The sequence below is a fragment of the Nicrophorus vespilloides genome, unplaced genomic scaffold (assembly GCF_001412225.1).
Source record: "Nicrophorus vespilloides isolate i.1.1-1 unplaced genomic scaffold, Nicve_v1.0, whole genome shotgun sequence".
Lineage (NCBI taxonomy): Eukaryota > Metazoa > Arthropoda > Insecta > Coleoptera > Silphidae > Nicrophorus > Nicrophorus vespilloides.
This window is the reverse complement of record NW_017096512.1, coordinates 117,209-144,577: the sequence shown is the minus strand read 5'-3', so window position 1 is coordinate 144,577 and position 27,369 is coordinate 117,209. Positions and strand designations below refer to the sequence as shown.

At 35.1% G+C, this 27,369-nt stretch overlaps 1 protein-coding gene across 2 annotated transcripts; it reads left to right on the top strand.

The window, feature by feature from the left end:
* The first annotated feature begins 601 nt into the window (after positions 1–601).
* On the top strand, positions 602–26,996 carry LOC108557281 (RNA-binding protein Nova-1). 2 transcript variants are annotated; one of them, XM_017913728.1, is made up of 6 exons: positions 602–931; positions 18,318–18,464; positions 24,230–24,538; positions 25,634–25,950; positions 26,032–26,488; positions 26,570–26,996. In XM_017913728.1, the coding sequence occupies exons 1-6, from the start codon at positions 814–816 to the stop codon at positions 26,788–26,790; spliced, it is 1,569 nt and encodes a 522-aa protein (XP_017769217.1). In that variant the 5' UTR covers positions 602–813; the 3' UTR covers positions 26,791–26,996. The 2 variants fall into 2 exon arrangements, with proteins under 2 accessions (XP_017769217.1, XP_017769218.1); XM_017913729.1 differs by lacking the exon at positions 602–931 and adding an exon at positions 1,352–1,856.
* Positions 26,997–27,369: the final 373 nt, after the last annotated feature.

Here is a 27,369-nt window from a genome sequence, read left to right as displayed (position 1 = left end):
AACATTTAATTCCAATTCCGCCTGAAGAACTTTAAGGATTAACGGAATTACTTATTAATGTTGTGGCTATTATCTAGGAAACTAAGTAGAAATTGAGCTGTTTGTATTTAAATCATACTTATTACTAAGGGTTGGTGATTATAAGCAGCAAAACTTTATCAAGTAAATAAATATTTAAAGAAGATTAGATTGTAAATCGAAGAATAAGTAGAAAAAATTAAATTCGATAATTGCTGTTGTTGAAGAATAGCACCAAATTTGAAATGTTGACAAAAACAAGATAGGGGCGTGGCCTCTCGTTGTATCTTTGGGTGGGTGGGGCGAAAAGAAGGAAAAAGGGGTTCGGTTTAGGGAGGATAAAACTCGAATGCATTCCTGCCACTGATTGTGTTTCTGTTACTCTGTGTGTTTCCAGGTTTTCCAGAAGGAAGAAGCAATTTTCGACTGCGTCGCGCCGCTTACGTAACGAGCACAGCGCGCTCCCCGTAGTTTTTTTCGACTGCGAAATTTTCGAACAGCAGCTTCGCGCCGTTTCGTCCATCCTCGTACCGCTTCGCAGTGCAGTGGGGACGTCTCCGAATCGTTCGTGTGCGTGTTTCTACCTCAGTTTGATCCGGAACGAGTCGGAGTGTGGTCGTTGCGCTCTATCTCACACGTGTGTGTAAATAGTGTATATATATATATATATATCCAAACACTTACATATATATATATATTGCAATAGCGCGGAGAGGAAGTTGTGTGTACAGCGCGCGCATAGTGTTCCATATACGAATCGCACGCTCTATGCTAATGGACGTCTAAATTTTCAAAATGGCTGCCGATTCGGGTATGGATACGTGCCCATCACCAGAGATCGCGGACTCCAGGAAGAGGCCGCTCGACGGGGACACCGAGAACGGAGACACGAAGCGCTCGCACTTCAGCACAGGTAAACCTAAACTTAACCTACAATATGAACGAGCGAAATTCAAAGTTTCGCCCGCCGAAAACAGTCGAAGAACATAAACAAAGTCAAAAATTCGAGCGCGCTATCCAATTGGAACTTCGCACCATCCCTTATCACCGGACGCATTATACAACCGATGACGCTCGCGCGCCGCTGCGGTTGTCGTTATCACAACCGGTTATCCTTCTTTTGCGTAATCACTTCAAAAGCAAATATATAAAATAAGGGTAGTTTTGGACTATTTTTTTAAAATTTCAAAAATCGAAGTCTCATTTTTTTTTACTTAAATTTCTTATTATTGTTGCTATATCCTTATTGTTCTTCTCTTTGTGTGTGTGTATGTGTTGCCTTCGTAACGTTCGGCTCTATTGTGATTTGCACGTATGGTGGGTGTTGCTTCGGCGACTGCCGATCAGCTGTGTGTGTGCTGGCTGTTAGTCGAAGCCGAGAATCCGCCGTCGTCGGCAGCAATGCAGCAGCAGCAGCAGTCGGAACGATCCAGAACACCACCAGTTTCTGACTTATCGTCGAGCCCTCGCCAATAGGAAACTCCGTTCGGCCTCGTCGAAGTCGTCGCGCAGCTCAACAACAACAACAAAAAAAACATAATAATAATACACATTACATATAACACAAGTATAAGGCAACAATAATTATTAATTTAATTAATTATTTTATAAAATTAGCAAATTATAATTGAGCAACAACAATAATTGATCGCAAAACACCCGAAACATATGTTCAGTGCGGTTCCGTTGTTGTGCGCGTAACCCTCTCTTCATTCCTGAAAACCCATTCGACCTTACAACATCATCACACAAAACACACCCACACACACATTCCCTAATGATAAGCAACCCGGCAGAAAGCTTCGTCTTTGACAGTCTGTTTTATTCGTTGCCGATTGGTGAGTGTCTTCTTCTTATTATTTTTTAATTACTATATATTTTTTTTTTAAACTTATTTCGCTTGCAACTCTATCCTTCACCACCAATTATTCTATACTAATTTTATTTATTATTTAATTTCATTAAATTCGCTAATTTCACTTTTCATTTAGTTCTTTTTCTACTTCGTTTCACCATGGTCGAAGACGCGTATCAATCGTCAATATGTTGCGTCGTGCTACGCAATGTTAGACTGCTTTGCCACATCACGACCGAACTACACTCATACATACACACGCACACACACACACATAACGTACACTTGCTGTGTGGCCTCATGCGGAATTGCTTATTGTTAAGTATTGAACAATTAAGGAGATTGCTTCCATCGGAAAGTTTTTGGTGCATTTTTGTTTTGTTTTGTTTCTATTATGCATCGTTCTCTTGCAGGTCTTTACTTTACAATGTTATGCAATGATAGATAATCCTTCGTTTTCCTCCTTTAGGTTTTACCGAACATTTTTCACGAAAACATTGATTTTTCATGTTACGTAAACGCTTTCACGGACCACTTTAGATATACGATTTTTTTTTTGGTGCTTGATATTTATATAATTTCTATAAATGTCATTTAAATAATTCAAAAAAAATTGACAATTTCGACTTTCTTTTGACTATATTTATAATATTTTATTTCTTAAACTTAAACATTAATAATTTATTACTTTTCAATATTTATTTAAAACTAACTTTTTGTGCTCAAATACTTACATTTTTATTGCTATTTTCATTAACTTTTAAACATATTTATATAACTTCGTAAAGTTACGTAAATTTAATATTATTTATTGGATTATTCAGGACCAAAGTTAATGTACTAATAGTTTCAATTACATTAAAAGAAATATTTTCCTGAAAGAGTTTTGATAATTTAAAAAAAATATATAAATTCAACATCATTATAAAAGTGAGTTGACTGCTTTTACTTGTTACATAAAGTAACCTTTTTTTTAATACGATATGCTTTTAATAACTTTATAATGAACCAAATATTTTATAATTTTATTTACTGAAACAAACATTTGTTTATAAATGAACAAATAACTACTGCTGGCAATTCTTGAAACTGAGAATAAACACAAATAGGCGAAATTAAATGACTTTGACGCGACTCCACCTTTTTGTATATATGAATTCCATTGTGCGTTTAGTAGGTAGTCAATTATATTTGAGTCAATAAATGGTTTCACGTTTACATATTTGTATTTACCGTCGAAGTCTTTTGATGTATCTTACTTTTGTATATCAGTAGTTTCCGGCTGCGCGCGTTTCCATTGTACAATAAATCTATTCATTTTTTCTTGCATTTAGAAAATATTTATTATTTGCTTAACGACGATACGAATACATATATGCAAAAAAAATAGCGAGGGATGCTTTTATAATTGAATGAATCGTTACACTAAAATAACGTTAAATTGATTTCACCAGTTCTGTTAATTAAAACGTCGACAACAATTAAACAATCCGCTGACGTTTGACGTTGTTTACCATTTTCCTTTTAGATCGACGTTCCAGTTTAATTAATTCTCATTATCCTTTCCAATCAGTGGGTATACAACTGCATACTTTCCGACTAAAATCAGTTTTGTTTTAAATTATGAGCCTATAAGCTTCCATGAAATAACTTGCAAGAAGTTTTAATAAGCGGTGCAAAAGGGCTTCTCCGAAAAGTTTCGAATCGTCAGTCTGTAAAGTATAGCAAATTGAAATAAAGGATAATATAGTTGCGTAATAATAGACACTGGTATAGAATAGAAAACGATATCTGAGCCGAATAATAGTATGATTACTGTAATGAAAAGTAACGCGCGCATACGTGAATACTTGCAACAACAAACATTATAATTCACGTTTATTTATTTATAAGTAGAATTACGTAATCGCAATTTGCGCACTCATCTATGTTGCTCGTACAATTCGCGTTTTTCTTCTCTTCTTCGGTTTTTTTTGTTGCCTCTTTCCATTCGTTCATTATTTTATGCTTTTAATATATTTTATTCGGCTGTGGATTCCATTCATTACGTGCGCACAGATCCGTGAGTGTATGCATGTTTGTATGGACACTTTCACGGATTACTACATTTTCATTTCCAGTTCGTTTTTGTTTTGTTTCTATATTACAATTATTTTTTTTCTATATTTTTGAGTATTTTATTTGAAAATGTGACTTGATATTTGTTAACATTTCAGTTGTTGGAAATAATTGGATTGTTGTTATAGTAAATTATAATGAAAAGGAGCTAAAAGATCTTGGCTTAATTATCCTTTGGGGTTTTTTATTTATTGAATAAATAAGTACGGTTGACCCAATTCGCTTCGTGCATATTTGATTAAATCGTTACTGGAAAAAGAGCGTTTCTGTGAGAGCAGTTCGAAGAAGAAAGTTATTTTTGTTCATTTAAAAAGAAGCACTTAAAAATTATTTCCGCGATTATTGTTTGTAAAGATTAGTAATTAATTAGTAGGTGATAAAACGTAAGGGTCGTAACAGATAAAATACGAAATCAATTACGTGTAGTCAAAATGTTGCTCATAAAATTTTATGCCATTGAGCGAGTATATATATGTTTCGGAGTTATTACTGTTCCAGGTTATGAGGTCGTTTAGATTTCAATGATACTAGGGTTATGTAAATAATATTTTTCTATAGAAATGTTTACGGATGAAAATGAATTTTGGTATCGATTCCGTGTTTAGATATGCCGGGTGTATCGATTGGAAAAGTACTAAAAAAAAAAATAAACAGAAAGAAATGGCGGCCAACTGGATCAGCTGGCTTCGTACGTGTATCGATTTTGAAAAGTGACAAGAACCGAGCGTTTCCTCGAATCGATGAGGACTGTGGAGGTTTTCCACAGTGTAGGGCACTTGTCCTCAGATGAAAGCAAGTGCAACGTGAAAAAAAAAACATATTTTCATCCCGTTGCAGATTTATTTTTGTCGTGACTTGCGCGTAAACTGTTACATAAAATTGATCCAAAATTAGGAATTTGCGCTTATTCAAGATCACTTCCTCTTAATTCACTTGTGTTTTTTTGTAATTACTCTATTAATCTCATACTGATCTCTGGGAAAGCAATTCGAGATGGTTGTGTCACACATATGCGACTCTCTCGCAATTAAACATAATTCGTGTGAGCAATTTGATGCTCTTCGCAGGCACCAGTTTTCCCTTCCTCCTTCATCGCTCCGACCTGATTTGCTGTAATTGCATTTGATTGGGAACGCTTCGCATTATCCGCGATAAAAGTCGAAGCAGCATGAAATGAAATTGTCAATTACAGTTGTAACAAAATTCGTTTTTCCGCCGTAAAACTTTGATTTTGATTAATCGAACGGTTCCGGATTTGATTCGTTTCCTTAATGTTTGAAATTTTCTACCCACTTGTAGTTTTCCATGACAGATAGCGCTGCCATGGATAAGAATACAAGCTATTCAAATAGTATATCTTTTTTTTTCATTTAAAATATCTAACAGTTGGCTGATAAGATAGTGAAGGAACAAATCGCGTGTATAACGTTGCCTCACACGTAATAATAGTGCTACTTTGTTCGTTGTTGTTGGTCGAATTTGCCTTTCCTTTTGTGTCACCTCTCCACAGATTTTTACAATTTTTATATATAGAAATTATTAAAACATAATAGAAATTTGATATATAGAAAAAAAAATGAATAGAGAAATTCCATATTAAAACAAAATAAGTAAAGATTATTCATATTTCAATTTATCTTATTATAAATTTGATTTGTTCTATAAATAAGATGTACGAAAATATAGCTTTATTTATAACAATTTTTGTTAATCCAAATAGTGCACACATTTTGATGCATTCATCTTATTGGTATTTGACACATATAAATCGTTTCTAATTAATCAATAGTGTTTGTTCGTATTGTGAAAGGGTTTCAAGGTTTTTTTTTTACTTATTTTTATTACTCCATGAATACAGTACTAGTTAATGTAATTTATTGATATTTAAAAATAGATTTTTTTTTATTATTTTGATGGCCGTGGCTATTGTTTTTAGAGAAATCTATTTGACACACATTGAAATTATATGATGACTTAAGTTTGGAAACTGTACAGTTATTAATCTTAATAATACATATAATAATTTTTTTACTGCTTTATATTTTTGATAGATATTTTCTTCATATTCATATTTTTATGTTCGTGCGGATTTATGTCAATTCTCAATGTTTATTGGTTATCATCAATTTTATGCTTCCATATAAAAATTGTTAGTAAATAGTATTTTTTTGTGTATTTTGAAAGTTTTGGGTTAAATTTTGTTAATTGAAGTGTAATATAATATTGAATGCGCCAATACGTTATTGATGATAGTTATTAATTGGTAGAGATTAGTATTATAATATACAATGTAATAAATTTGATTGTAATTTGTAACAATATTACTTGTTATTGTAGTATGAGATCTGTGTCACTCCTTTTATTATCGACGTTTCAAAGTTTTCGTGCATTAGCATCAGCTATTTGACACACATAAATCCTAGGTATACTCCAGTTTCGAGACATCATTGGAGCACGGTGGTGTTCCCGTGGCGCCACACGATCCACGGGCCTAACGATCGAGGGGACTTTGGATTGTTCTGTTCCCAGCAACACGCCATAAAATCGATTCAGCATTTCATAAATGTGTGTATGTCCTCCTCCCATTGGTATGTGCTGTATGCACCACGCAAGGACGACACAAAACAAAACAGAATTTCTACAAACACCGTCGACTTATCCTCGTTCGATGATCGTCCCAATTCACAGTTTCCTGTATACTAAAAATCGATGTGGGGAAATTGGGGGGTGGGTAACATTATGTGCGGTTGTAGGGGCGGTTGGCTTTTTCTTTCTTTCTCCCTCTCTTTTTTTTTAATTATGCGACGAAAAACACGCGACACGAGAAAACTCTTAAACGGAACTTCCGCGCTTTCCCAGATCTGGGTCATTGTTTTCCAGATAACTTTAATCCGCGGTGCAATCGATTCGATAGGATGAGGCGACCGTAAATGGGGGGATATTCTGTTTGCAGCGTTCATCCACCTACGCAAAGAGAGGGTGGAGTGTTGCGTATGTGCGGATCCCCAAATTTGGTTTAACAGTTTAATTGCGGCAAATGTGAAGGGAAGAGGGTTCATTATCTCTCTGGCACAAGGTGTTACGTTCCCCCTATGTATTAAACGACTATTGCATTGTCAGATCCATTAAAGCACTGCATGGGAAATGATCGATGGAGGAGTCCGCATCCATGCACCATTCCAGATATTTCTGCGCATTGCTACAACTTCTTCTTTTCAAAGACTCGTCTTTAATTATTCCGCTTTGTTATGTTCACAGCTAATTTATCTTCGTTACAATTAACCAACGTTTATTATCTGTATATCCAACTGAAATAACCGGAGGAAGTTTATTCAAAAGATAATAAGGAAAACAGGATGTACTTATAACACACAAGTGCTTCATTATCTACTTTACAATTTACCTTTTACAGATTCATTGATACTATAATATTCCCTTTAAATTTTTACTCATATTTTATGCTTTAATCCGAACTTGTTTTATTAAAATCTTTATAAAAGCACTTACTTAATCATAAAAAACATCGTACCTGTTTTTTTCTTTATTCAATATTATCTACTGTTAAAAATACATCTAGCTTCAATTTACATTAGTTACTTCCAAAAGTTTTAATCGTCGAAAGAAAAAATTGCATTTAAAAATTAATGATTCCAATTGGATTTACAGGGCTGGAAAGGGTTAAAATGAATCAAGATATTGAATAAATTATTTCGAAAAGTTGCTTCAAGTTTACTTTAATAGCTTAATTGAAATAAATACAAATCGAAGCTTATGATTACCTTGAAAAAGGAAAACGTACAAAAATACATTGAGTATCGGTATATGATTTAGTGTGAATGCTATTTAAATGGGCGAGTTCGGTTGGGTTGAGAAATTCTACACGTTTTCTAAATGGCAGGTCTCTTGCATTCCACGTGTTTGTCCTCCTTCCCTTTCCTTGCTCAGCGGAGAGCCCATTCCAATCCAATTGATGTGGTTGTGTGAGCCGAGCAGATCCGAGATTTGAAGAATTTAATTGATTGCTACTTGTTCACTCAATTGGTTTTCATTTTCTCTCTTGCTAGTTCGTAATAACAGATTCCAATCTCATAATCGTCTTCAGTTATCACCATAGTCTTTCTTTAATTACAAATTTTAGTTTTTTTTTGTTTTAAATTTACAACATGTATTTTTTTTTTAATTTAGATATTTACTTGGAATTAACGTTGTTCGTGTATGGAAAATGACGTTAACGCTATCGCGTTTACATAGAAAACAAATTGTAATGGGTACAACGTGAAATAACAATGCGAAATGCCATCGGCCGGTCTATTATTATTATTTATCGTCATTTAAACGGCTTTACGATTCAATGGGGAAAAAAAGTTAGATAACATGCGCGAAATATTAAAGTTTACGAAGATGTAATGCAGGTGATGTCAAGACATTCCATTCAGGTTATGGAATAGCAATGAATCACCCACCAACTCTGGTTTGTTTGTTGTAGGTTGGTTGTATGTTTTAACTGCTTCTCTTCTATTCCACTTATAACCTTTTCTCGGTAAGAGCGGATTTGAGTATCACAACCATTAGGATTTTTGGTGAAAACGTTTTATGCGTTTCATCCATTGGCCCGAAACGAAATCGAAAGTACTTTGAACTTTTGTAGAAGTGTGTTTCGTGTTATTTGTCTATACGTTTCGTTATTTCTTTTTTATTTCGGTGAAAGTTTTATGCATTAATTTCAAGAGGCCATCAACGAATTTAGGTGTATTTCAACAATGCATCATTGTTTGCGTACCTATTGTATTTAGTACGTTCTCAGTGTAAATTAACAGATATTCTTTTTTCTAATAATTAATTAAATTATATTTAATTAATGATTTAAAAAAATACTCTAATTATTATATTTCTTAACAATAATTTGAGTATTGCAAACACGTTGTTTCCATTAAAGTATTCAAAATTGGATAAATAAATGGTAGTGTTTTCAAGATAAAGTACGTGAGTGTTTGTGGCAAGTATTTGAGATGTTGCTGGGCGGATTTCGGTTACGTTTTTGGAAAGTTTTCTAAGCAACATTCCCCGTCTTTTAAGTATGTGTAAATGTGTGTTTGTGTACAAAGCATCTATTATTTTGCTCTTGCACGCTCAACGGACTATGTCATTGCATTGTTTTTGTTATGACAAGGAAGGAATACTGTTACCAAACGAACCGCTCTTTTCTTTCAATACAGAAAACAAATATCGCTTTTACCAGTGGCGTAGCAATCGCTCGCGTTTATGACGTACGCAGTTTTTTAAAGTTTATTTCTTTTTAAAAGTTCGATGAAAGTGCACCTGAAAACTACTATCAAAGCGTAATTATCGAGTAGGCAGAGACAGGTGAAAGCGATTTTGCCAATATAATCGTACGCGTTATTTGTATAATGAGTGTATCGGTGTACATTTTATCGTAACAGCTTATGTAGCAATATTTTGCTCATCAATATGTGATGGCATAATCGTTTGTTATCAATTGTTTGGTGAGCGACGACGATAAGCGAAGCGTGTTAACGCAGCGAAAAATAGAGCGAGTTTAGAGATAACAGTGTATTTATATTTGTGTATATATTTCGAGGAGGATGTACATCGAAATTTTTGTACGTACATAAAAATATATATATTTTAAATTCGTCTGACCTCATTACATGACCGCACGAAATATATATAATAAAAAAAAAGCCGCGATAAGAGAGTGTAGCGTTTATGCGTTTTCTGTTCTAATTCTCGCTTTTGGTAATCCATTTTTTTTCCAAACCAATAAAACTGATCCATAAAGGGCGAAAAAAACGCGCGGACCGATTAATCTTCATATCGTTATCGAAATTAAAGAGAAATTCATATTTTTTTTACTACAGATCTAGTTTTTGTTTAAAATTTGAATATTATACCAAAAATTTTAATCATTTCATAAAAAATACCAAATATATATATATTTTATTTGTATATTGTGTAACATTCAATTGCGGTGGCCAAGTTCTTCTTTCTGGTTTTATCCGTTGGCTCTAGTAAATCTCTAAAATCCGGAAGTCCGTGGTCTTGGCTACAAGAAACGCCAATCAACCACGTTGCCAATTTATTTTTGCTCGAAACAACGACGATATCCTCGTTGAAAGTACATGATTCATAATTATCAGCGTATTTGTTTTGACTTTATCGTCTTTTATAATTTATCCTCCGGTCTCGCGTTTAATCTTTCCATTGGTCATTTTCAAGCGGATCTAACGAATCCCCGAATGATTTCAGATTATTCTGTAACGATGTTTTAATGGCATTTCCCGTCGTTATATTTCAGTTACAATAGATTCGCTGGATAGGTTTATTACAAATGATCGTTAACTGGTTCCGGTTCTGCACTAATCACATTTTTTGGTCCATAGAATAATATAGTGAAAAATATTAATAAATTGTAACAAATGAAAATGTATGAAAAAATAATCCTTTTGATGGAGTTTCTCGAATTGTGAAAAACTGATTTCTGTCGGTTTTCTTGCACAATTTTGCAAAACGTCGTTGTTGTTTCAGCTCAATTAGATTTAAATAAATGTGTTTTCTTTGAATACGCGACTCGTGGATTCCCCAGGTAAATGTAAAGTAATAGATCACAGAATGCGCGAAGATCAAAAGCCTTGGAAGGTGTCAGCCTTTCACTCGGGAAGATGAGAGGAATCGCGTCTTTTCATATCGACCTTCGCTTTTGCACGAAACGAATATGAGCAGAAGAAGATTTAAAGAAGGAAAAAAAAGCGCATTCCTAATATCAAATTTAATTACTTGGACATCCTTTCGTGGAAATCGTGTCGTTAATTATCCTCCATTATCATTTAATTAAAAAATGTCATCGCTAATTCTGCTGCCGCTGCACCATCACCAATACACGTTCGATATCGGTTATCAAATTGTATACTGTAAAACCGTTGTGCATTACGTAAACAGATTAACTTGATCCGCGATTTCAGTCTCATCCCGTTACTGCTCTACCGATAACGTGTACGAAATTGATGTAATATCACGATTACTATATGTTCACCTGTATAATTCGTTGAACGAGGGACATCGCACGTGTGGATCGATCGCACATTCTCAGTTACATAATCATGTTTCGCTTCTGCGGAAAAAATGTATATATATATATATAGTTACGTAATCCGGGTTGCGGGGTGGTGGAGGCGGCAGCACCAGAGCGCTGGAGAATGCGGAGGCAGCCGGAATGAGGGCAGAACGGACTGTGTGACGGGTCGGCGAGGGGGGGTTTTGGAGAATCCGGGGGGGCGGTGGCCGTCCCGCCGTCTCCGCATAATGGAGCCCTGCAATTCCGCTCTCCTCCTTCCGCCCCGAGGTTTCATCCTCTCCTAGAGCCACGTACACATCATCATCCCAGTTTTTCACAACTTTTGTGCGCTGAACTGAATTAAACTGTACAACAGAAGAACGGAATGAATATAAAAAAAAAGAAAATATTTATGAACCAGTCATCTTGGTTAAGTTTAACGCCCGGAGGAGTATGAAAAAAAAAAAACATATAATGAACGTGAATATATTCGCAATGTCCAAATTATTTGCGGTGAATGCGGACAATTTCCGAAGAGCCAATTATCAACCACTGTTTTCGATAAAACGACACTTGAAACTGTTTCACTTCAACACAAATTGCTATTACATAATTTATCTTGTTTATATATGAAACATTTAAAACGGTATTTGTAATCTTTAGGATTAGTTAGTTTCAAATGATTTTATTTTCAAGCCACAAAGTTAAATTGAACGATCTATGAAAAAAAAATATGTATATACTTGAATTTTATCTCTTAAATTTCTCAATCTGTATTAAGAGTGGATAATCCTATAAATAGATTACGTTGACGTTTCGAAAATCTAGATATATTTAGGATATGACATGTAGCATTTACGAGATAAGTAACGAAAAACGCGAAACATGGTTACCAAAATGAACGATTTACTTAGTTTTAGCAAAAGTCGAACGTATTGCGCGTAAAATTCGAATTTGGGTCAAAGGCTCGTAAAATTGTCATTTTTTTTTTAAATAACGTTATTTCGATTTCGGGAAACGCTAAACAAATAATGTTGTTATTATTTCAAATCGATTTTAGGTCAGTCTTTTTACACCAGTTTCCACACAGTGTTTTGTTGTTGTTGCTTTGCGGCAAACGTTTTAACACTTGGATATTTATAGATGTCACATTTTTTTTTCAGAAGATTAATGGGATGATGATGGATCCGAAAATAGAAGGAATTATAATGTTTGACGCAAAGTAAATGATCAATTTGTAACGACACTTTAATCTAATTATAATAATGTCTCTATTATATTATCATTATGATGTATACAAATCGTTATGGAAACTATTGTAATCCTAACGACTTGATTGTAACAGATAATCGTTTTCTAATCAGTATTCATTAATTGGCGTACATCAGTTTTCCATTTCGTTCGATTAAAAGACGCTTTAGGAAAGTTTCCAATCTTTTAATTCGTTCATCTATTAATAAAATTTATGATCTTTGGTGATTAGTGTTTAATTATAAATAGTAATTGTGCAACGCAGATATATGCTAATATAATTTATTAGTGTCAAGTACGCTGCTGGAATTTTGCTCTTGGGTTGGAATGACAGTTGCTCTGACATTTATCGCATCGACAGATCGTAACCAGTTTCCAATGTTAACATTTTGCATTTATTATAAATGGTATTTTTGCATGACGACTGAGAAAAAAGGAACGTCGTCGTCACAGTGAGTGAATGTGCAGGCAGCAGTGTTTTCAGTATGCGAAAATCGAAATTAATTAAATTTCCTCTTCCTTGCAATTGGTATTAACTTCATCTCATCGCCTGATGTTTCCACTTTACGAATCAATGAACATCTCTAATTGATACAGCTTTTTGTAGTGTAACGTTGCATTTACGTCCGGGTCAATTTTGGTGCATTAAACGGACGTGGTTGTCGATATATTTTTTTTTTTTTGGGGCAATGCGGATAATCGGAGGATTTGGTATTCCGTTGGTTTGGCCGCCTTGGAACATGCAACCCCGTGGCGGAATTCGATTTGTACAAACACTAAGGGGGAGCTGGTTTCGGAAAATATAAACGTCGCGTTTCTGTATTGCGGGAATTTAGTTGGAATTTTCGGGGTAGTCGCTAGAGCGAGTGAGATGGATCGAGGATACTACGTACATTTACAATTGCACCACTTATGCAATTCAGATTGAATTTAACAGCAGCCAAGTGGAGGATCGGTTGCGATTTCGAGTGTTGTTTGAAAAGCATTAAATAATTTTCGACGGCACCATTATCTCTCCGATGATGGACAACAAAGCTTGTCCAATTAACAATTGCGTCATCTAAACGCTTATCCAATGTATCGTCAAACAAATATAAAAACATTCGAAAGAAATAAATAGCTTAAGACAATGTCTTGAATAACCGAAGCTAGGAAAATTATATTTTTTCCTTTCTACATTTGTAATTCAGATTGTGCAATTAATGTAATTACGTTCCTATGGTTATTGTTGCACCATTGGGAAATTGCGCCAAAGCGAAGTAATAATATCAACAACAAAAAAACTGAGGGCATAAAGATTCAACTAATTTGAATTTCCCGCATTTTGTTTTTTTTTTAATTTCGTGTCTCGGAATATATTTTCATTTCACAGATGCGCACATGTAACATTTCCCACACCGATATTAATATTTAATTGGGAGGGGGAGACTCTGAGGGGCGGAGGCGGTTAAACGATCGCACCGGGGAAATATGTAGGGCGCACGGGCTTTTCAGGGATGAAGGAAATGGAGACACATTTCCGCCGCAGAAAGAGAAATTTTTCGTGCAATTTCGTTTGCTTCGCAATTACGCGACCTGTCGAAATGCAGTTGTTAAACGCCGTTTATTTATATACTTTTTAAATCCAATTTAGTCCATGCATTTTTTTTTATGCGTTTTGAGTATATTTTGTAATCGAGAATCGAAAAATATTGCGTCGTCTCTGCTTGAACAAATTGAATTTTATTGGTTTAGTCTCAACGTAATGCGGATTCTGCAAACGGTTTTGGTCAACTTAAATCTATTATTATTTTATTTGGTTTATCGTTGAAACATCCGGCGGAACCGGAACAATTCAGCTATTATTTTTGATATTCCGGATGCCATAGATTTATACTATTTTACCTCCATTATAAACTTTATTTTATATTTAGAAAAACAGTTTTATTCGATTTATTAGAGATAAATTGAATTTTAACATTTATATAAATTTTATTTTGTATTTCTAAAATTACATAATATTAGTATACTATTATTTGCTTAAACATTTTTGCTGTTATTCAAGACTAATTATACTTCATTAGTTTTATTTTTCTACAATTTCAAGCATTGAAATAATTTCTATATTTTTTCTAAGCATCGTCTTTTTTTCCACTTTTCCACTTTAAACTGTTCAGACTATCATTGCTACATTTTTTATTTAAATGGATTATGAATTTCATTGCTAATCAAATATTAATATGATTAATTCATTAATATTTGCGAATATCTAACGTTTATTGAATGGCATTTCTGGAATTAATAATTATATGCATGTGGTTAAAAATATTATCAACTGCGCAAGAATGTAAAAAAATGAGAACCATTATGCATAATTCATATGGAATACTAATTGATAATATAGAGGCAGAAACTAAGCCGCCGTAATATTTCAACAACATACAACAATAAAAAAAAAACTCGCCGACCGGAGCATAAATAATTATTATATAATTTTTGGCCTCGTTAGGTGCGGCCTTCGCGTTATATTATAAATCTGATGAATACAAATAATAATGAACGATTGATAAATTTAATTAAAGGATATTGTTTCATATTTATTCGTAACTTTATTTTTGTAACTAATGTGATTTTATATTGATGAATAATAATTAATAAAGAGTGTTGTATGGTGAATAAATGCTATGTTTAGGTTGACGTGGTTAATATGATGTAATTACAAATAATTTGAATGGTGTGCAATGTCTCAAGTTATTATATTTAAGCACTTAATTATTGGTTGTATATTGGTGAACACGTTAATTATTAGCGAGGAATTATAAACTGTATACGAATTGGGTTTAAATGGATTGTAGTTTGAAGACGGGATTATAGAAAACTAGTTACTGCAATTAATTTGTGTGTAATTCGCGCTACAGTTGTTCCTTCCGCTCGGATGGGCCGTGAAAGTGATCAATTTGCTGTACGTAATGGATGACTGTAATTTACTCACAATTGAATCATCATAGAGGAAACACTTGTCCTCGCCAAATGTATAAACTTGCAGATACTTTGCGTGCATGCTGCGCATAATGCGGACAAGCTGACAACCGCCGTGCGCATAATCGCGCTTACGTAAGTAGTAAGTAAGCCGGGTTTGTTTTCAATTTCTGGGCCGAGCGTACTTGAAGTTACGAGAGAGCGTTCTTGAACTAGTTTCTCTTTGCGTGTCCGCTTATGCGTTCACGTTTTCGTTTCATTTTCGTGTGGCTCTCTTTCACTCTCGCCCGAAATGATGCAAGAGCGAGATGCCTAAGACCCGATGTTTTCTTAAGCGTTAGAAAGTAAAAGTGCAAAAAGCCATTGTTGCTCGTTTCGTATGGATTGTTATTATCGGCGGCAGCGTTTTCGCTCTCGATCGACGTACTTTTGCCATTCATTCCCATTGTTTGATTCAGTTCAAGTTCAAGTACGAAGTTCGGAGGCGGCTGTAGCGGCGGCGTACGTTCGGATCCTCTTGTTAAATGCAATTTGCGCGGCCGCTGCCGTTACGTCATCTCCATCCTGACGGGTCGCGCCGCTGCGAAACTTTGTTGCTCTGCGAACTCGCGCTTTTATTTTTAGACCTCTGCCGCTCAATGCCAAATAGAAACAAGTTTATTCACGGATGTGTCAAAACATATACCGGCAGTATTTATAACTTTGACAGTCACCATGATTTAACTCCTAACCGTATTATTTAAAATACATAATTGCAAACATTACCTAAACACACCATCTTTGTAGAATACTATTATGTTGTTGTTTCCACTATCTCTGTTAATTGATCGTTGGAACAATGGGATTGATACAAATTTACACAATTTGCATCTCATTGGAGCAGGAATACTCGTTGCGGATTTCAATGGCGCGTTAACCCGAAGATGGGAATAGCCATAATTCAATGCAAACGGCATAATTTAATTGACCCAGTTGAGGCGATTTAAATATAGATGTCGCTGCCGGTCCAGGATGGGTGGTTACGTAACGCCGTCATCATCTCTCTTGTTTTTATATAAATACAGAAATATGTTACGTGCAGATTATCAGCGCCCGACGACGGAAAATCCAGCTGTTACATCTGTGTGCTAACTTAAAAATATAGCGATGCATCTGTTTTTTATTTTTTTATTTTCATCATTTGAACTTTGATATATGTTTATTTTGATGCCTATTAAGAAACATATGGTATAAAATTAAAAAGACACTCTCTTTATATCGTTTTTTTAAAGGTACCGCTGTCTTCATAATAATGCATATAAAGTAAACACCTTTCTCTCAGTTCTCATTTCAGTTTCATAACCTTTTCGTATCTCTTCGTCGCATTAAGGATATTTTGAAATTTGTCCTTTCTTCAAACTAATTTCGTAATTTAGAATTTACTGAATATCTTTGGTAATGAGGAAATTGTTAAATTATGCTAAAGATTATTTTTTTTCTAAATTCAGTAATGAGAAAAATATAAATTGTTTATTGAAATTTCTTGCTTGTTTAGAATTGAGTATAAATTGTCATTTCTTTTTAAACTTATGTAGAATACGATAAAACCGAAATGTTTATTATAGTCTGATTTAGGGAATATGTATGTGTTTGTAAAGGTAATGGATGTGATGAATATGCAGTAGATAGTAAAAAAAAAGGGAGTAGTTTCTGGTTTGTTTGAAGTATAATTTACGGAGTCAATAGTGGCGTAGTTCTGATGGTGATGCTGCTGACGCTGATGTTGATGCTGCGGATATTTGGAACGCTCGAGCTGCGCACACCCAGTTCCATTCTGGATCGGGTTTTGTATGTGTTTCACTAGGTCTAGGCTACATCCACATGCCTTTGCAACACGCGCGCAGCTGCAGCAAAAACGCGCCATCCACAGCGGAAAACTCATCCCTATCCAAGGCGACGCTCATCAACCGGGCATTATCTAAGCCCACTGACAATTTTTGTTCTCCGCGCTACAAAAAAAGAGCTGACGCACATGTTAATACTTTACGAAGTGTACGATCTCTTTCTCTGTCTATCTGGGTCACCTACTTCCGCCTCTTGCACTTCCTTCCTTCCCAAATGCTGCGACCAGGGAGGACTCGCCGGATTATGAGAGATTTCGGGTTCTCGCGTTTCCCTACATCTTGCCTCCGGGTTTTCGGAGTATTGATTCACGGTTTCTCGTGAGCTAGTTTTTCAGGGGGGGCTTTCCCTGCGTCCTATTTAGGGCACGCGGGGGCGGCGGACGATAGAGGGGAGGTGTGGTGTCCGAGCGGAGCCGCAGTTTTCGATGTAAACAACGGCATTACCCCAAATTTCCAGAACGGAGCCGAACTCGTTATGCATTTCGTAACTAAACTACGTGCATCCTCTATCCTCCACGTCATCCATTAACGGATCTGGATTAAAATTAACGTCGACCTATTAATTTGGATTATTACGCAATAACGCTGCGTGTCGCTTTCGCAGATAGTGGCGGTCGGATGGTATAGATGGCGCAATTAGCCGCACATTAATTTCGTCCCCGTGATTTTGGACCGCTACTAATTAGACGCTATTTATTATCATTTAATTAACATTACATTACGTTGCGTATCTAAAAGCATTCCGCCCTAATTGGTTGTTCATAAGCACAGTATTGCATTTAGTTTCATTCAGAATCGATTGCAACAGAACTATGTAACAATTCCACGTACGACCTAAATGATTATCGATTGGGAAGTTCTAAAGCTGAAGACCTATCAATATTTTAATGTTACTTAGATCTTATTTATATCGAATACATTTCTAGTTTCTATTATGTAACACTTCCATTATCTCAATTACAATTAATTGGAGAACTAAACATCTATTAAATAAAAGTTTAGAATTTAACTAAATTTATTTATCATTAGTTCTTATTATGTAACAATATCATCCATATATATCTACAAAACTATTGATTGGAGAACTAAAGATCTATCAATATTTAAAAGTTGCTTGCAATTTATATGTGAATTAATACATTTTTTGTTTCTTGTTTTGCAGGTGGTGATGGAACATACCACTTCAAAGTGCTGGTGCCCAGCATTGCGGCTGGGGCAATCATCGGCAAAGGGGGTGAAACTATCGCACAACTGCAGAAGGATACCGGGGCTAGGGTTAAGATGTCGAAATCGCTCGACTTTTATCCGGGTAAGTTATTGCAACGATCTATCAAAAACATGTTAGTTAACTGTTTGTTACCTAATGCTGGTAGCGAAGGTAAACGATCAGTTTTAAATATAGTTGGGAATGCTATTTTTTTCTTTTGTCCCGCGTTTTTGTTTATTTTAGTTTACTTCTGCTTTCGGATTTTTTTTTTTTGGCAAAACGCCTCGAAAATTTTCATTCAGCGAATCCCGCGAAAAAAATTATATAAATCACTTTTGACATTGCTAAAAAATTTTATGTAAACACGTAATATTTCAATATGTTTTTTTAATATTTTAATTTAAAATTCTTACAATATTAAATTAGTTATAATTGTATAAACATTTATTTTTAAATACGTTCTCTAGTTTTCAAACTAGAGAACGTACAAGCAAATACAGAAGTTATTCTGAAACAGATATCCGTTTAGTATTCAACGTTTGAATAGAGGGAACGTAAATTTCGAAAAGAAAAGATTGGTAGGAAAATCCGGGGATTTAGTGCGGCCCTTTGCAATATTGGTTCCGTTTCCTCGTCGCTTCCTGCGCTTCCTATATTTCATGTCCGCCCGAGATGAAGCTTTCAGTATTGTTGGAGATCCATTGAAAGATGCATGGAATTGTGAAGGCAATTTTCCTTGCCGGTAATACGTCTTGCGCCAAGTAAATAATTTAGCGAGAACGATTCACAATCTGTACGATTTGCACGGATGGATTCTCTTTCACGAGAGTAAATAATATTTAACGTTCGATAGTCGTGTGAGTTGTGTTGTTCCCTAGAAATATGCAAGAAATTTTCAATTTATCCTAGCTTATGTTGTCCACCTTGACCCACTGCACTCCGCAGCAGCTTGATTTATTCATTTTGTTTTCCAACCGAGCAATGTAATAACGCTATTGGAAATCAATAATGTACAATAGTTTTCTAATGAATGTTATTACCGACCAATCGAAGGATCATCTCCACCGCAACCACACCCACGATTCTTTCAATGTCACTCCTTTGTTTACAGTTGGACAGGTGTCACCAGCACTCTTAATTCGCTCTAGTTACGGTTATCGATCGATAATTTCGAACAACGAACGTATTGATCAGAGAATTATTGTATTACACGTGAAAATAGATGGACACGAAGAGTGATAACCTCGACCGCAATCGCTTACGAAACATTCTTTAATCGAGTGTTAGCATGCTTGATAAAAAGAAGTATCCAACTTAATGACTGACACGTAAATAGAATTAATTGGAGGGATATAGCCATCGTTGTGTAACCGTAGGGAGGAGGATGCGATGGCCCCTTAGCTATTATTATCATCGTAGGATGGATGGATTTTGTAATAGCTTGGTTAATCATCAAAGTAAAAGCTCCTTCTCTCACTTGGTGTCCGTGCGTTACAGACCTCCGGGACCGATCAAATTTCAAACGTTATATGGAACTCACTTAACTTGATTAGTAATTTAATGAGATGAGATGAGAGTTTGCGCGCGCCCTCGCTAAGTACATTTCCTTGCGCATCCGCGTAAAATTTGCACTTGAACCTCAAAGTTTCATAATAACTCAGTGGTAAATTTGAACGTTAAATTTCATACATTTTCCTATTTATAGTTTGATAATAATTTGATAACTTTTGTGGCATAAGTTTAATTTTGTGCAGAGTATCAGGAATTAGTACAAAGTTGTACTAAATATTTTATGTTGAACTGTAAACTATTTTAATTGATAGTATTCCATGTAACTAGAATTTATTTATTCTCGGCAAAGCATTTTTGGTCGCTCGACTTAGTGACTTTTTACGATTATCGTCTTGAGTTTATGAGAGTATAAAATAAAACCTTTCGGTCTTCTTCAGATGAACTGAAGATTTTAATTTGTTATGAAGCAAACTGTCTCCTTTTCCTCGTTGTTGAATGATGGTGATAAGCTGCAGACAGGTGTTTATTTTTGCTCGTATGAATCTGATCCTATCCAGTTGAAAGGTTACCGTGCAGAATCGATGATTATCCATTTTTAATTAGGCGACGAGCGGCCAACTCCCAAAGGCCCTTTTGGCTCCGGCGTCTCTAGCGTATGCAGATTACAGCCGCTGGTGTATCAAATTATTACTGGAATTAATTAATATAGCCTCTAATTGCTATACAATGCAAACTACGCCCCCTATTAGTTTGCAACGCTCAGATTTTTGTTGTTTGCTTTTTTTTTTTCTATCTGTAGCTATCAATACCTTAATTCGATTTCGAACGCCCTCAGCAACCCGTAGGGAATCAATTCATGTCGAAAAGTTCTACATCGGCAATTAGTGCTTACAATGCGATCAATTACATGTCCTTAGAAGCACCACCGCTGCTCGGTTACATAATTCATTTATAGCAATCTTTTTCCTGCTGCCAACGTCACGCTTTTTACGCCGCTGCTGGTCACCCTTTTCCTTTCTTTTGTACTTTTTTTTTATATTTTTTTTTTGCTTTGTTTGTTAATTGCTTTCGCGTTCAATTTCAACGACACGTTCTGTGAATAGGGGGAGATACGCGTATTTTTCTTTCCTCGGGCGAGTAAATAAATACACGAAGAATAAAGGGCGGATTGTGAAAATGTAGAAGAAGAGAGGACATACTTATCCACGCTCTCATCGCAGCTTTACTTTTATCGACGCGGATTACCTTCGCTGCTTTCGTGAATCTCTGAAGTTTATTTTTACTTCCGCCCTACTTAATCCCACATATATATATTTTTTTAAATTTATATTCGTTATTATTACCATGAAACTTTGACAAAGTTTTCCAGTTAATGAATTAAAAAATAATCAACAAGAATTTTGTCGACACTAGTTATTATAAACGCGTGTTTCCATTTGACCTCATCATGCTCTTGTTTATTGATGCTTTACTCTCTTACATAATTGCTTAGATATAGTTGCTATAGATACAATTCAGTTGCTTTTTTATTGTTATTAGCACGTTTAAAAGACTTAATACACTTTATTTAATACTTTCTGAATGACAAGGAAATAATTTAATATGCAAATCACATAACCGTTGTATTACTCTGAATTACTAAATATTAAACAGTGTATGAATTACAATATATCAAATAAAATGAACCTTTGCACATTATTATTGTATTTATACAGTTTGTACCGGAGAATTGAAACAATATTGCATTTGCTAAAGACCATTAAATTTCTCTTAATTATTAACAACTGATTTATATGCAGTTATGAAATACTCAATGCTTTCTAGTTTTTTTACAACGAAACGATGTAATATTAATTTTATATAATCTTTTCAAATCGATTTACGTAATTTAATGAAACCATTAAAATGCAAATCGCCGTTCATTGCTATTAATTCTATTTTATGGTTCAAACATAAAAACCATTAATCTGTTGTCAAATAAAAATGTAACTGATTTATCAGAAAGCATTGCCTAACTTTTTGAATTTTTATTTCGATTTGCGTATTTTCAAATTGTTATCAATTGTTATTACAAACAAAACGTAATATAATTTTTATTTCAATTCTACTCGCAGTTCTGACTAATGTACACACAACACAATAAGTAATTGAAACTACATAATTTGTTTTTTTTTATCAATCTTATTGTGTATAATTGATTGTTTTACCGTATTTTTCAACAATTGTTCGTTTTGTTTGATGAATCGTTATATTTTATCTTTGGTCCAATTAAAACATTTAATTACTACGTTCGTTTGTGTTATTAACAAAAGCTTTGTTGGAATATCCGAGTACAGAAGTTGCCTGTAAATTGTGCGTGTCGAATTGATTATCCCGAATATCAAATTTAAAAGTATAAACACGCCGTTTACACAGGACGTGTCCGGTTAGCATTTGACTCTTTAATTATGCAACCAAATCGATTATCCCGATGAGATTGGCACACGAGCATTGTATTTAAATGATTCGCTGTTGTACCTTTCCTATCTATATATTTGTGTCCGTACATTCACTAGATACACCATTTTCTTTTTGACCCAGACTTATTTTTGTTTTAAATGTGTATTGTTGATCAAAGGTTTCAATTACGTTTTGTAAAGGAAAATCCTTGCAGCAAATTACGTGTTTTTTTTGTTTTATATGATAATGGCTTCGATTTTACCTACCACGGCAACATGTATCAATTTAATTATTCAAGGTTGCCGTGTTTTCACTAAAAGTGACTGAGGAGATGTTGGGACTGGTTATTTTTTTTTTATTCAACTTACACGTATTTTCCATTTCTATTCATTTGTGTTTCTCTTTTATTTCTTCGCTCCATTTTCGGGTTACGTAAGTCGGCGATTAGCGGGGAATAAATGCATAAGAGAGCGGCGATAACGGGATGAGATTAGAAGTATTGTATAACCATTTTTTTTTAGTGGTCTGGCATTTAAAAATGTGTTTCAATGGTTGTGTGTCCATGCATTATGTTGTGGATAAGATGGAAATATTGAAAATTAAATTGTTCTATTTTCGAAACTAACTGTATCGAGGACGTCCGAACGTTTATACCAACGCACTTATCGATTCAATACCATGTACTCGTTACCTTTTTTCTCCCATTATAGGCGTAATCTATTTTTACATGTAATAAAATACACAAAGTGCAAACATGTTACTCCGAAGTAAAAACAAGATAATAATTGACCGGAATAACAAATGTATGAAATAGTTTAAAATCATTTTGTATGGAGCATTTATTTCAGTGAAAACCTTTGTATATTTTTGCTCAGCTCTGCGTGAGAAATACACGACATGTTAAATATAATTTTGTTATATTTTGAGTTCAGTCATAAATTGTTCATTTATTTGTCTAAACGTTTTTTAAAAATTAACGTTTACATTCATCTATTATTAAAATATCTATCATATAAGTATAGAAAAAAAAAACTTTGAATATAATAATAATTTTCAAATCGTTAATAGATTTCTATTTTTTTTTAATTAATTAAATGAAAATAATCGTTGTGACATCTTTAAAAGATAAGACTTTCATAAAATTTCGATTTATTCAAATCTTTAATATATTTGTTTTTGATCCGTAAATAAATTAATCATGTTATTTGGTAACAGTGAAATTTCTCTTTAGATATGCAAATCAGATTTGAAATGTCGCCGAATGGAAATGTCTAGATTTGTGTTTGCTTGAATTACTTGTGGAGATGTTTCAAAGGTTCAAAGTTAAACTAGTTGCTGTATCAAAGTTTGATGAACGCAATGGCATATTGAATATTGGAATGGTGCTTCACATGGTAGATTCATTAATATTCTAATATTAGGAAATCGCTTGGCAACAAAATAAATCAATAGGAGAAGAAGAAGTCTGAGGAATAAATAAACGGAAAGAGGATATATGGGAATGCGCGATGAGACACGGAGAGAACGCTGATAGAGGTTTCAGATGGGGGGAAAGAGAGTTGTTATGCAACGAGAGACCATGGAGAATTCACGGTTTCAAAGAGCGCTTCTCCGAAAAGTCATAAATTTCGGATTGCTTTTCGAACAACTAAAGCGTTTCAATTTGCATAGTTCTTTCGAATTTCAACATTTCTTGAATGCCAATTATCGAAACTACGAATCCGAATCCTTAACCTCTTCTCAAAATTATACGTTCGAAATAGATGGTTATCCCAGCAGCTTTATGCAAACTAGTTTATTTTTTGTTTATATAAGTTGTAAATATAATGTATTGAATTAGATATTTAAATTATTTATTGACTTTTAGGTGTATTGGAAATATGTTTGATTGTAATTTTCGTTTTGTTTTCTTTTAGGTACGACGGAAAGAGTTTGTCTGATAACTGGAGGAGTAGAGGCCATAATGTCCGTGATGGATTTCATCATGGACAAAATTAGGGAAAAGCCGGACCTGAGTAAACCTCCGCTGGCGGAGGGCGACGGCAAGCTGCCCCAAGATAGGGATAAGCAGGTGAAAATCCTGGTACCGAATTCGACTGCTGGCATGATCATAGGGAAGGCGGGAACCTACATCAAGCAAATCAAGGAATCGAGCGGGTCGTACGTGCAGATCTCGCAGAAAGCCAAAGACGTCAGCCTACAGGAACGTTGCATCACTGTGATAGGTAAAGAACAAAACAAAAACACTAAAACAAATGCACTACGTACGCTGGTTGAGCCACCCGTTCTAATGGATTGGAGATTCTAATGGCGCGTGTCAGACAGACCTTGAGGCATCTCGGATGCATTTTAACGATTGCGTCATCGTTATACGTATCATTAGATTCATTTGTTTACATACGTGCTTTCTCATTTTATTTCTATTAATTTTTTTCTTCTCTCAAAAACAAGCAAATTTTCTGATGTGTTCACGTGACACAGTTCCAGAGGTATTCTCGCTATGCGAGAGTGCGCTCCAAGGCTAACCGCGACGAGCTTGCTAAACTTGATTTTTCCAATAAGCGTTAAGCAGCTATAAAAGAAGACGAGGAACATGCACATACACTCACACATCATTAAACTCGAATCGATTTTAAAAAACCCACTTTTATAGATTACTTAACTCTTCCATTTTCTTCAAACGGAGATCGAAATCCGCATGTTGCGATCATTTATGCATCGAAACCAGATCGACATAACTTAGTAAATTCAATTAAATCATTCAATTTTTTCTGTTATGATATAATAAGTTTGCTTTCTGTTGCCTCTCGCTTGTGGTTACGATGATGTGTTTATATGATCGCCGCTGGCCTCTCTCTCTAGTAGTGTGTCATAAAGTATGGGTTTTCTTTTATATTTTGTTGCTAATGTGTGTATATTCTCCAGTTCGGGGAACGTGTTCTGCAGACCTTGTAATCATTTTAATGAACTAGTTTCTAAACATAGTTGTGCATTATTTATACTAATATATTTGTTCTGGTTCAATTAAACGAAAGTGGTTCTAGATAGAGAAGTGACAGTAGTTACTACTTATTAAAGTTTGACGACCTAATAAAAAAATTGCCATTGGTTTTCATCATAACAATAACATTTATTATAATTTTCATTTTGCAAAGGCGTAAAGTTGATAGGAAGATCAGTTTTTTTTTATTTTTGTCAATTTACTTCAAAGTTATCAGTAGATTTATTTGAAAATAAGGAGCATTGCAATCTGCATTGACTTTAATTTAGTTTAAATTGGTGGTGATGATTTAATTTTTTTGTGTATGGATTTGTTTTAGGCGAAAAGGAGCCAAACAAAAAAGCGTGCCTGATGATTTTGGCGAAGGTGGTTGACGATCCACAGAGCGGTACCTGCCTGAACGTGTCTTATGCTGACGTAAGCGGCCCAGTGGCAAATTACAATCCGACGGGATCGCCTTTTGCGCAACAGAACGCGGGCAGCGCGTTCAACGCGTCAACGGCAAGCCTGAACAGTGGCCTTAGCTCTGTGTCGCAGAGCATAATGCTGAACGGCGGCCTAAACCTGAGCCTCAACCTGAACCAGCCCGGTCAAAACGTCGGATCGATTACGAGCCAACTCTTGGAGAACATCAAGGTACGTTCGCAGATAACCTCCTACGCCTTCCAGATGCAACAGAGTACTAATCATATTCTTTATTTCAAAAACGATGCGCAGATTCACCTCAGATCCACAGGTTACTCAGAGCCCCAGGTGGTCGAGATATGCGCAGCACTCTCCGTTCTAGCCAAGTACGGCATCTTGGCCATGGGTCTTGGCCTGAGCGGACCGCATACAGCAGCTTTACCCAATTACCTGACCTACGCCACCGACGCTGGCACTGCAAACACTGGAGTCTTTGGGGCCGTGGGGCAGTTGAACATTGGCGATTGCTTGGGCACGACTTCACCAACACCCAGATCCACCCTAGAACGCTACGAACCAGCTTTCGACCCCTTCAGGCATCAAAGTTCTCCAGCCACCGCTCCCATTTCCATCAACAACAACAGCTTCGGTCTCGGCACCGGTCAGCAGATGGCTGTGTTGAGTAAATCTCCTACTCCAGCAGAACTAGGAGGCAGCAAGGATTCCAAGAACGTTGAGATTGCTGAGATCATCGTCGGTGCTATTTTAGGTAATTTATCATACATTCCGATGAATCCTTCTGCGTCATTGTTTAGGTTTTCATGTTTATTAATTGATATTGTCGAAATAGGACCTGGTGGAAGGGCTTTGGTGGAGATCCAGCAGATCAGCGGTGCGAATATCCAGATCTCGAAGAAGGGTATATTCGCTCCCGGTACCCGCAACCGTATTGTCACAATTTCGGGAACCCCCAACTCCATCAATACCGCCCAATACCTCATCGAGCAGCGAATCAGCGAGGAAGAATTAAAGAGGGCGCGGACGACAGGTCTGCCCCTCACCATGCAGTGATACCAACGTCACATGCTTATCATCTCACAGGTACACGAAAAACATCATACTTACGGAGTTTGATTGTTTACATAACACGCATACGCATATATTATTTAATGTTCGAGGTTTAACATGAAGCGAAAAAATGGAAAAAAAAGTATGAAACTAGGAAACACAACTAATTCGAGAGATTTTATTATATATATATATACTAATTATTATATTTTTTTTTTGTATATTTCACGTTTGCCATAATTCATTAGCGCGCGCATTATATACTGGTTGAATGTCATTTTATACACTGTGGGTTAAAAAGAAAACTAAAAAGGAAATTGAAAATCACGAAGTAATTTGTTTTTAAATCATTAACGTAAACGAGATAACATTTTTTCTTCTTCCCACAGATCATTGTTATATATATATATATTTGTTGTCTAGAGATACAAATTCTATATAGAAGATTATATATATATATAGATTGGTTACCAAAACTGTTCTGAACAGTCTAAACTATTTCTCGTTTGTTTTTTCTTCTTTCTTTTCCCAAAATGAAGAAAAACGATATATATTTTTTATTTTTTATTTTTATTACAATTG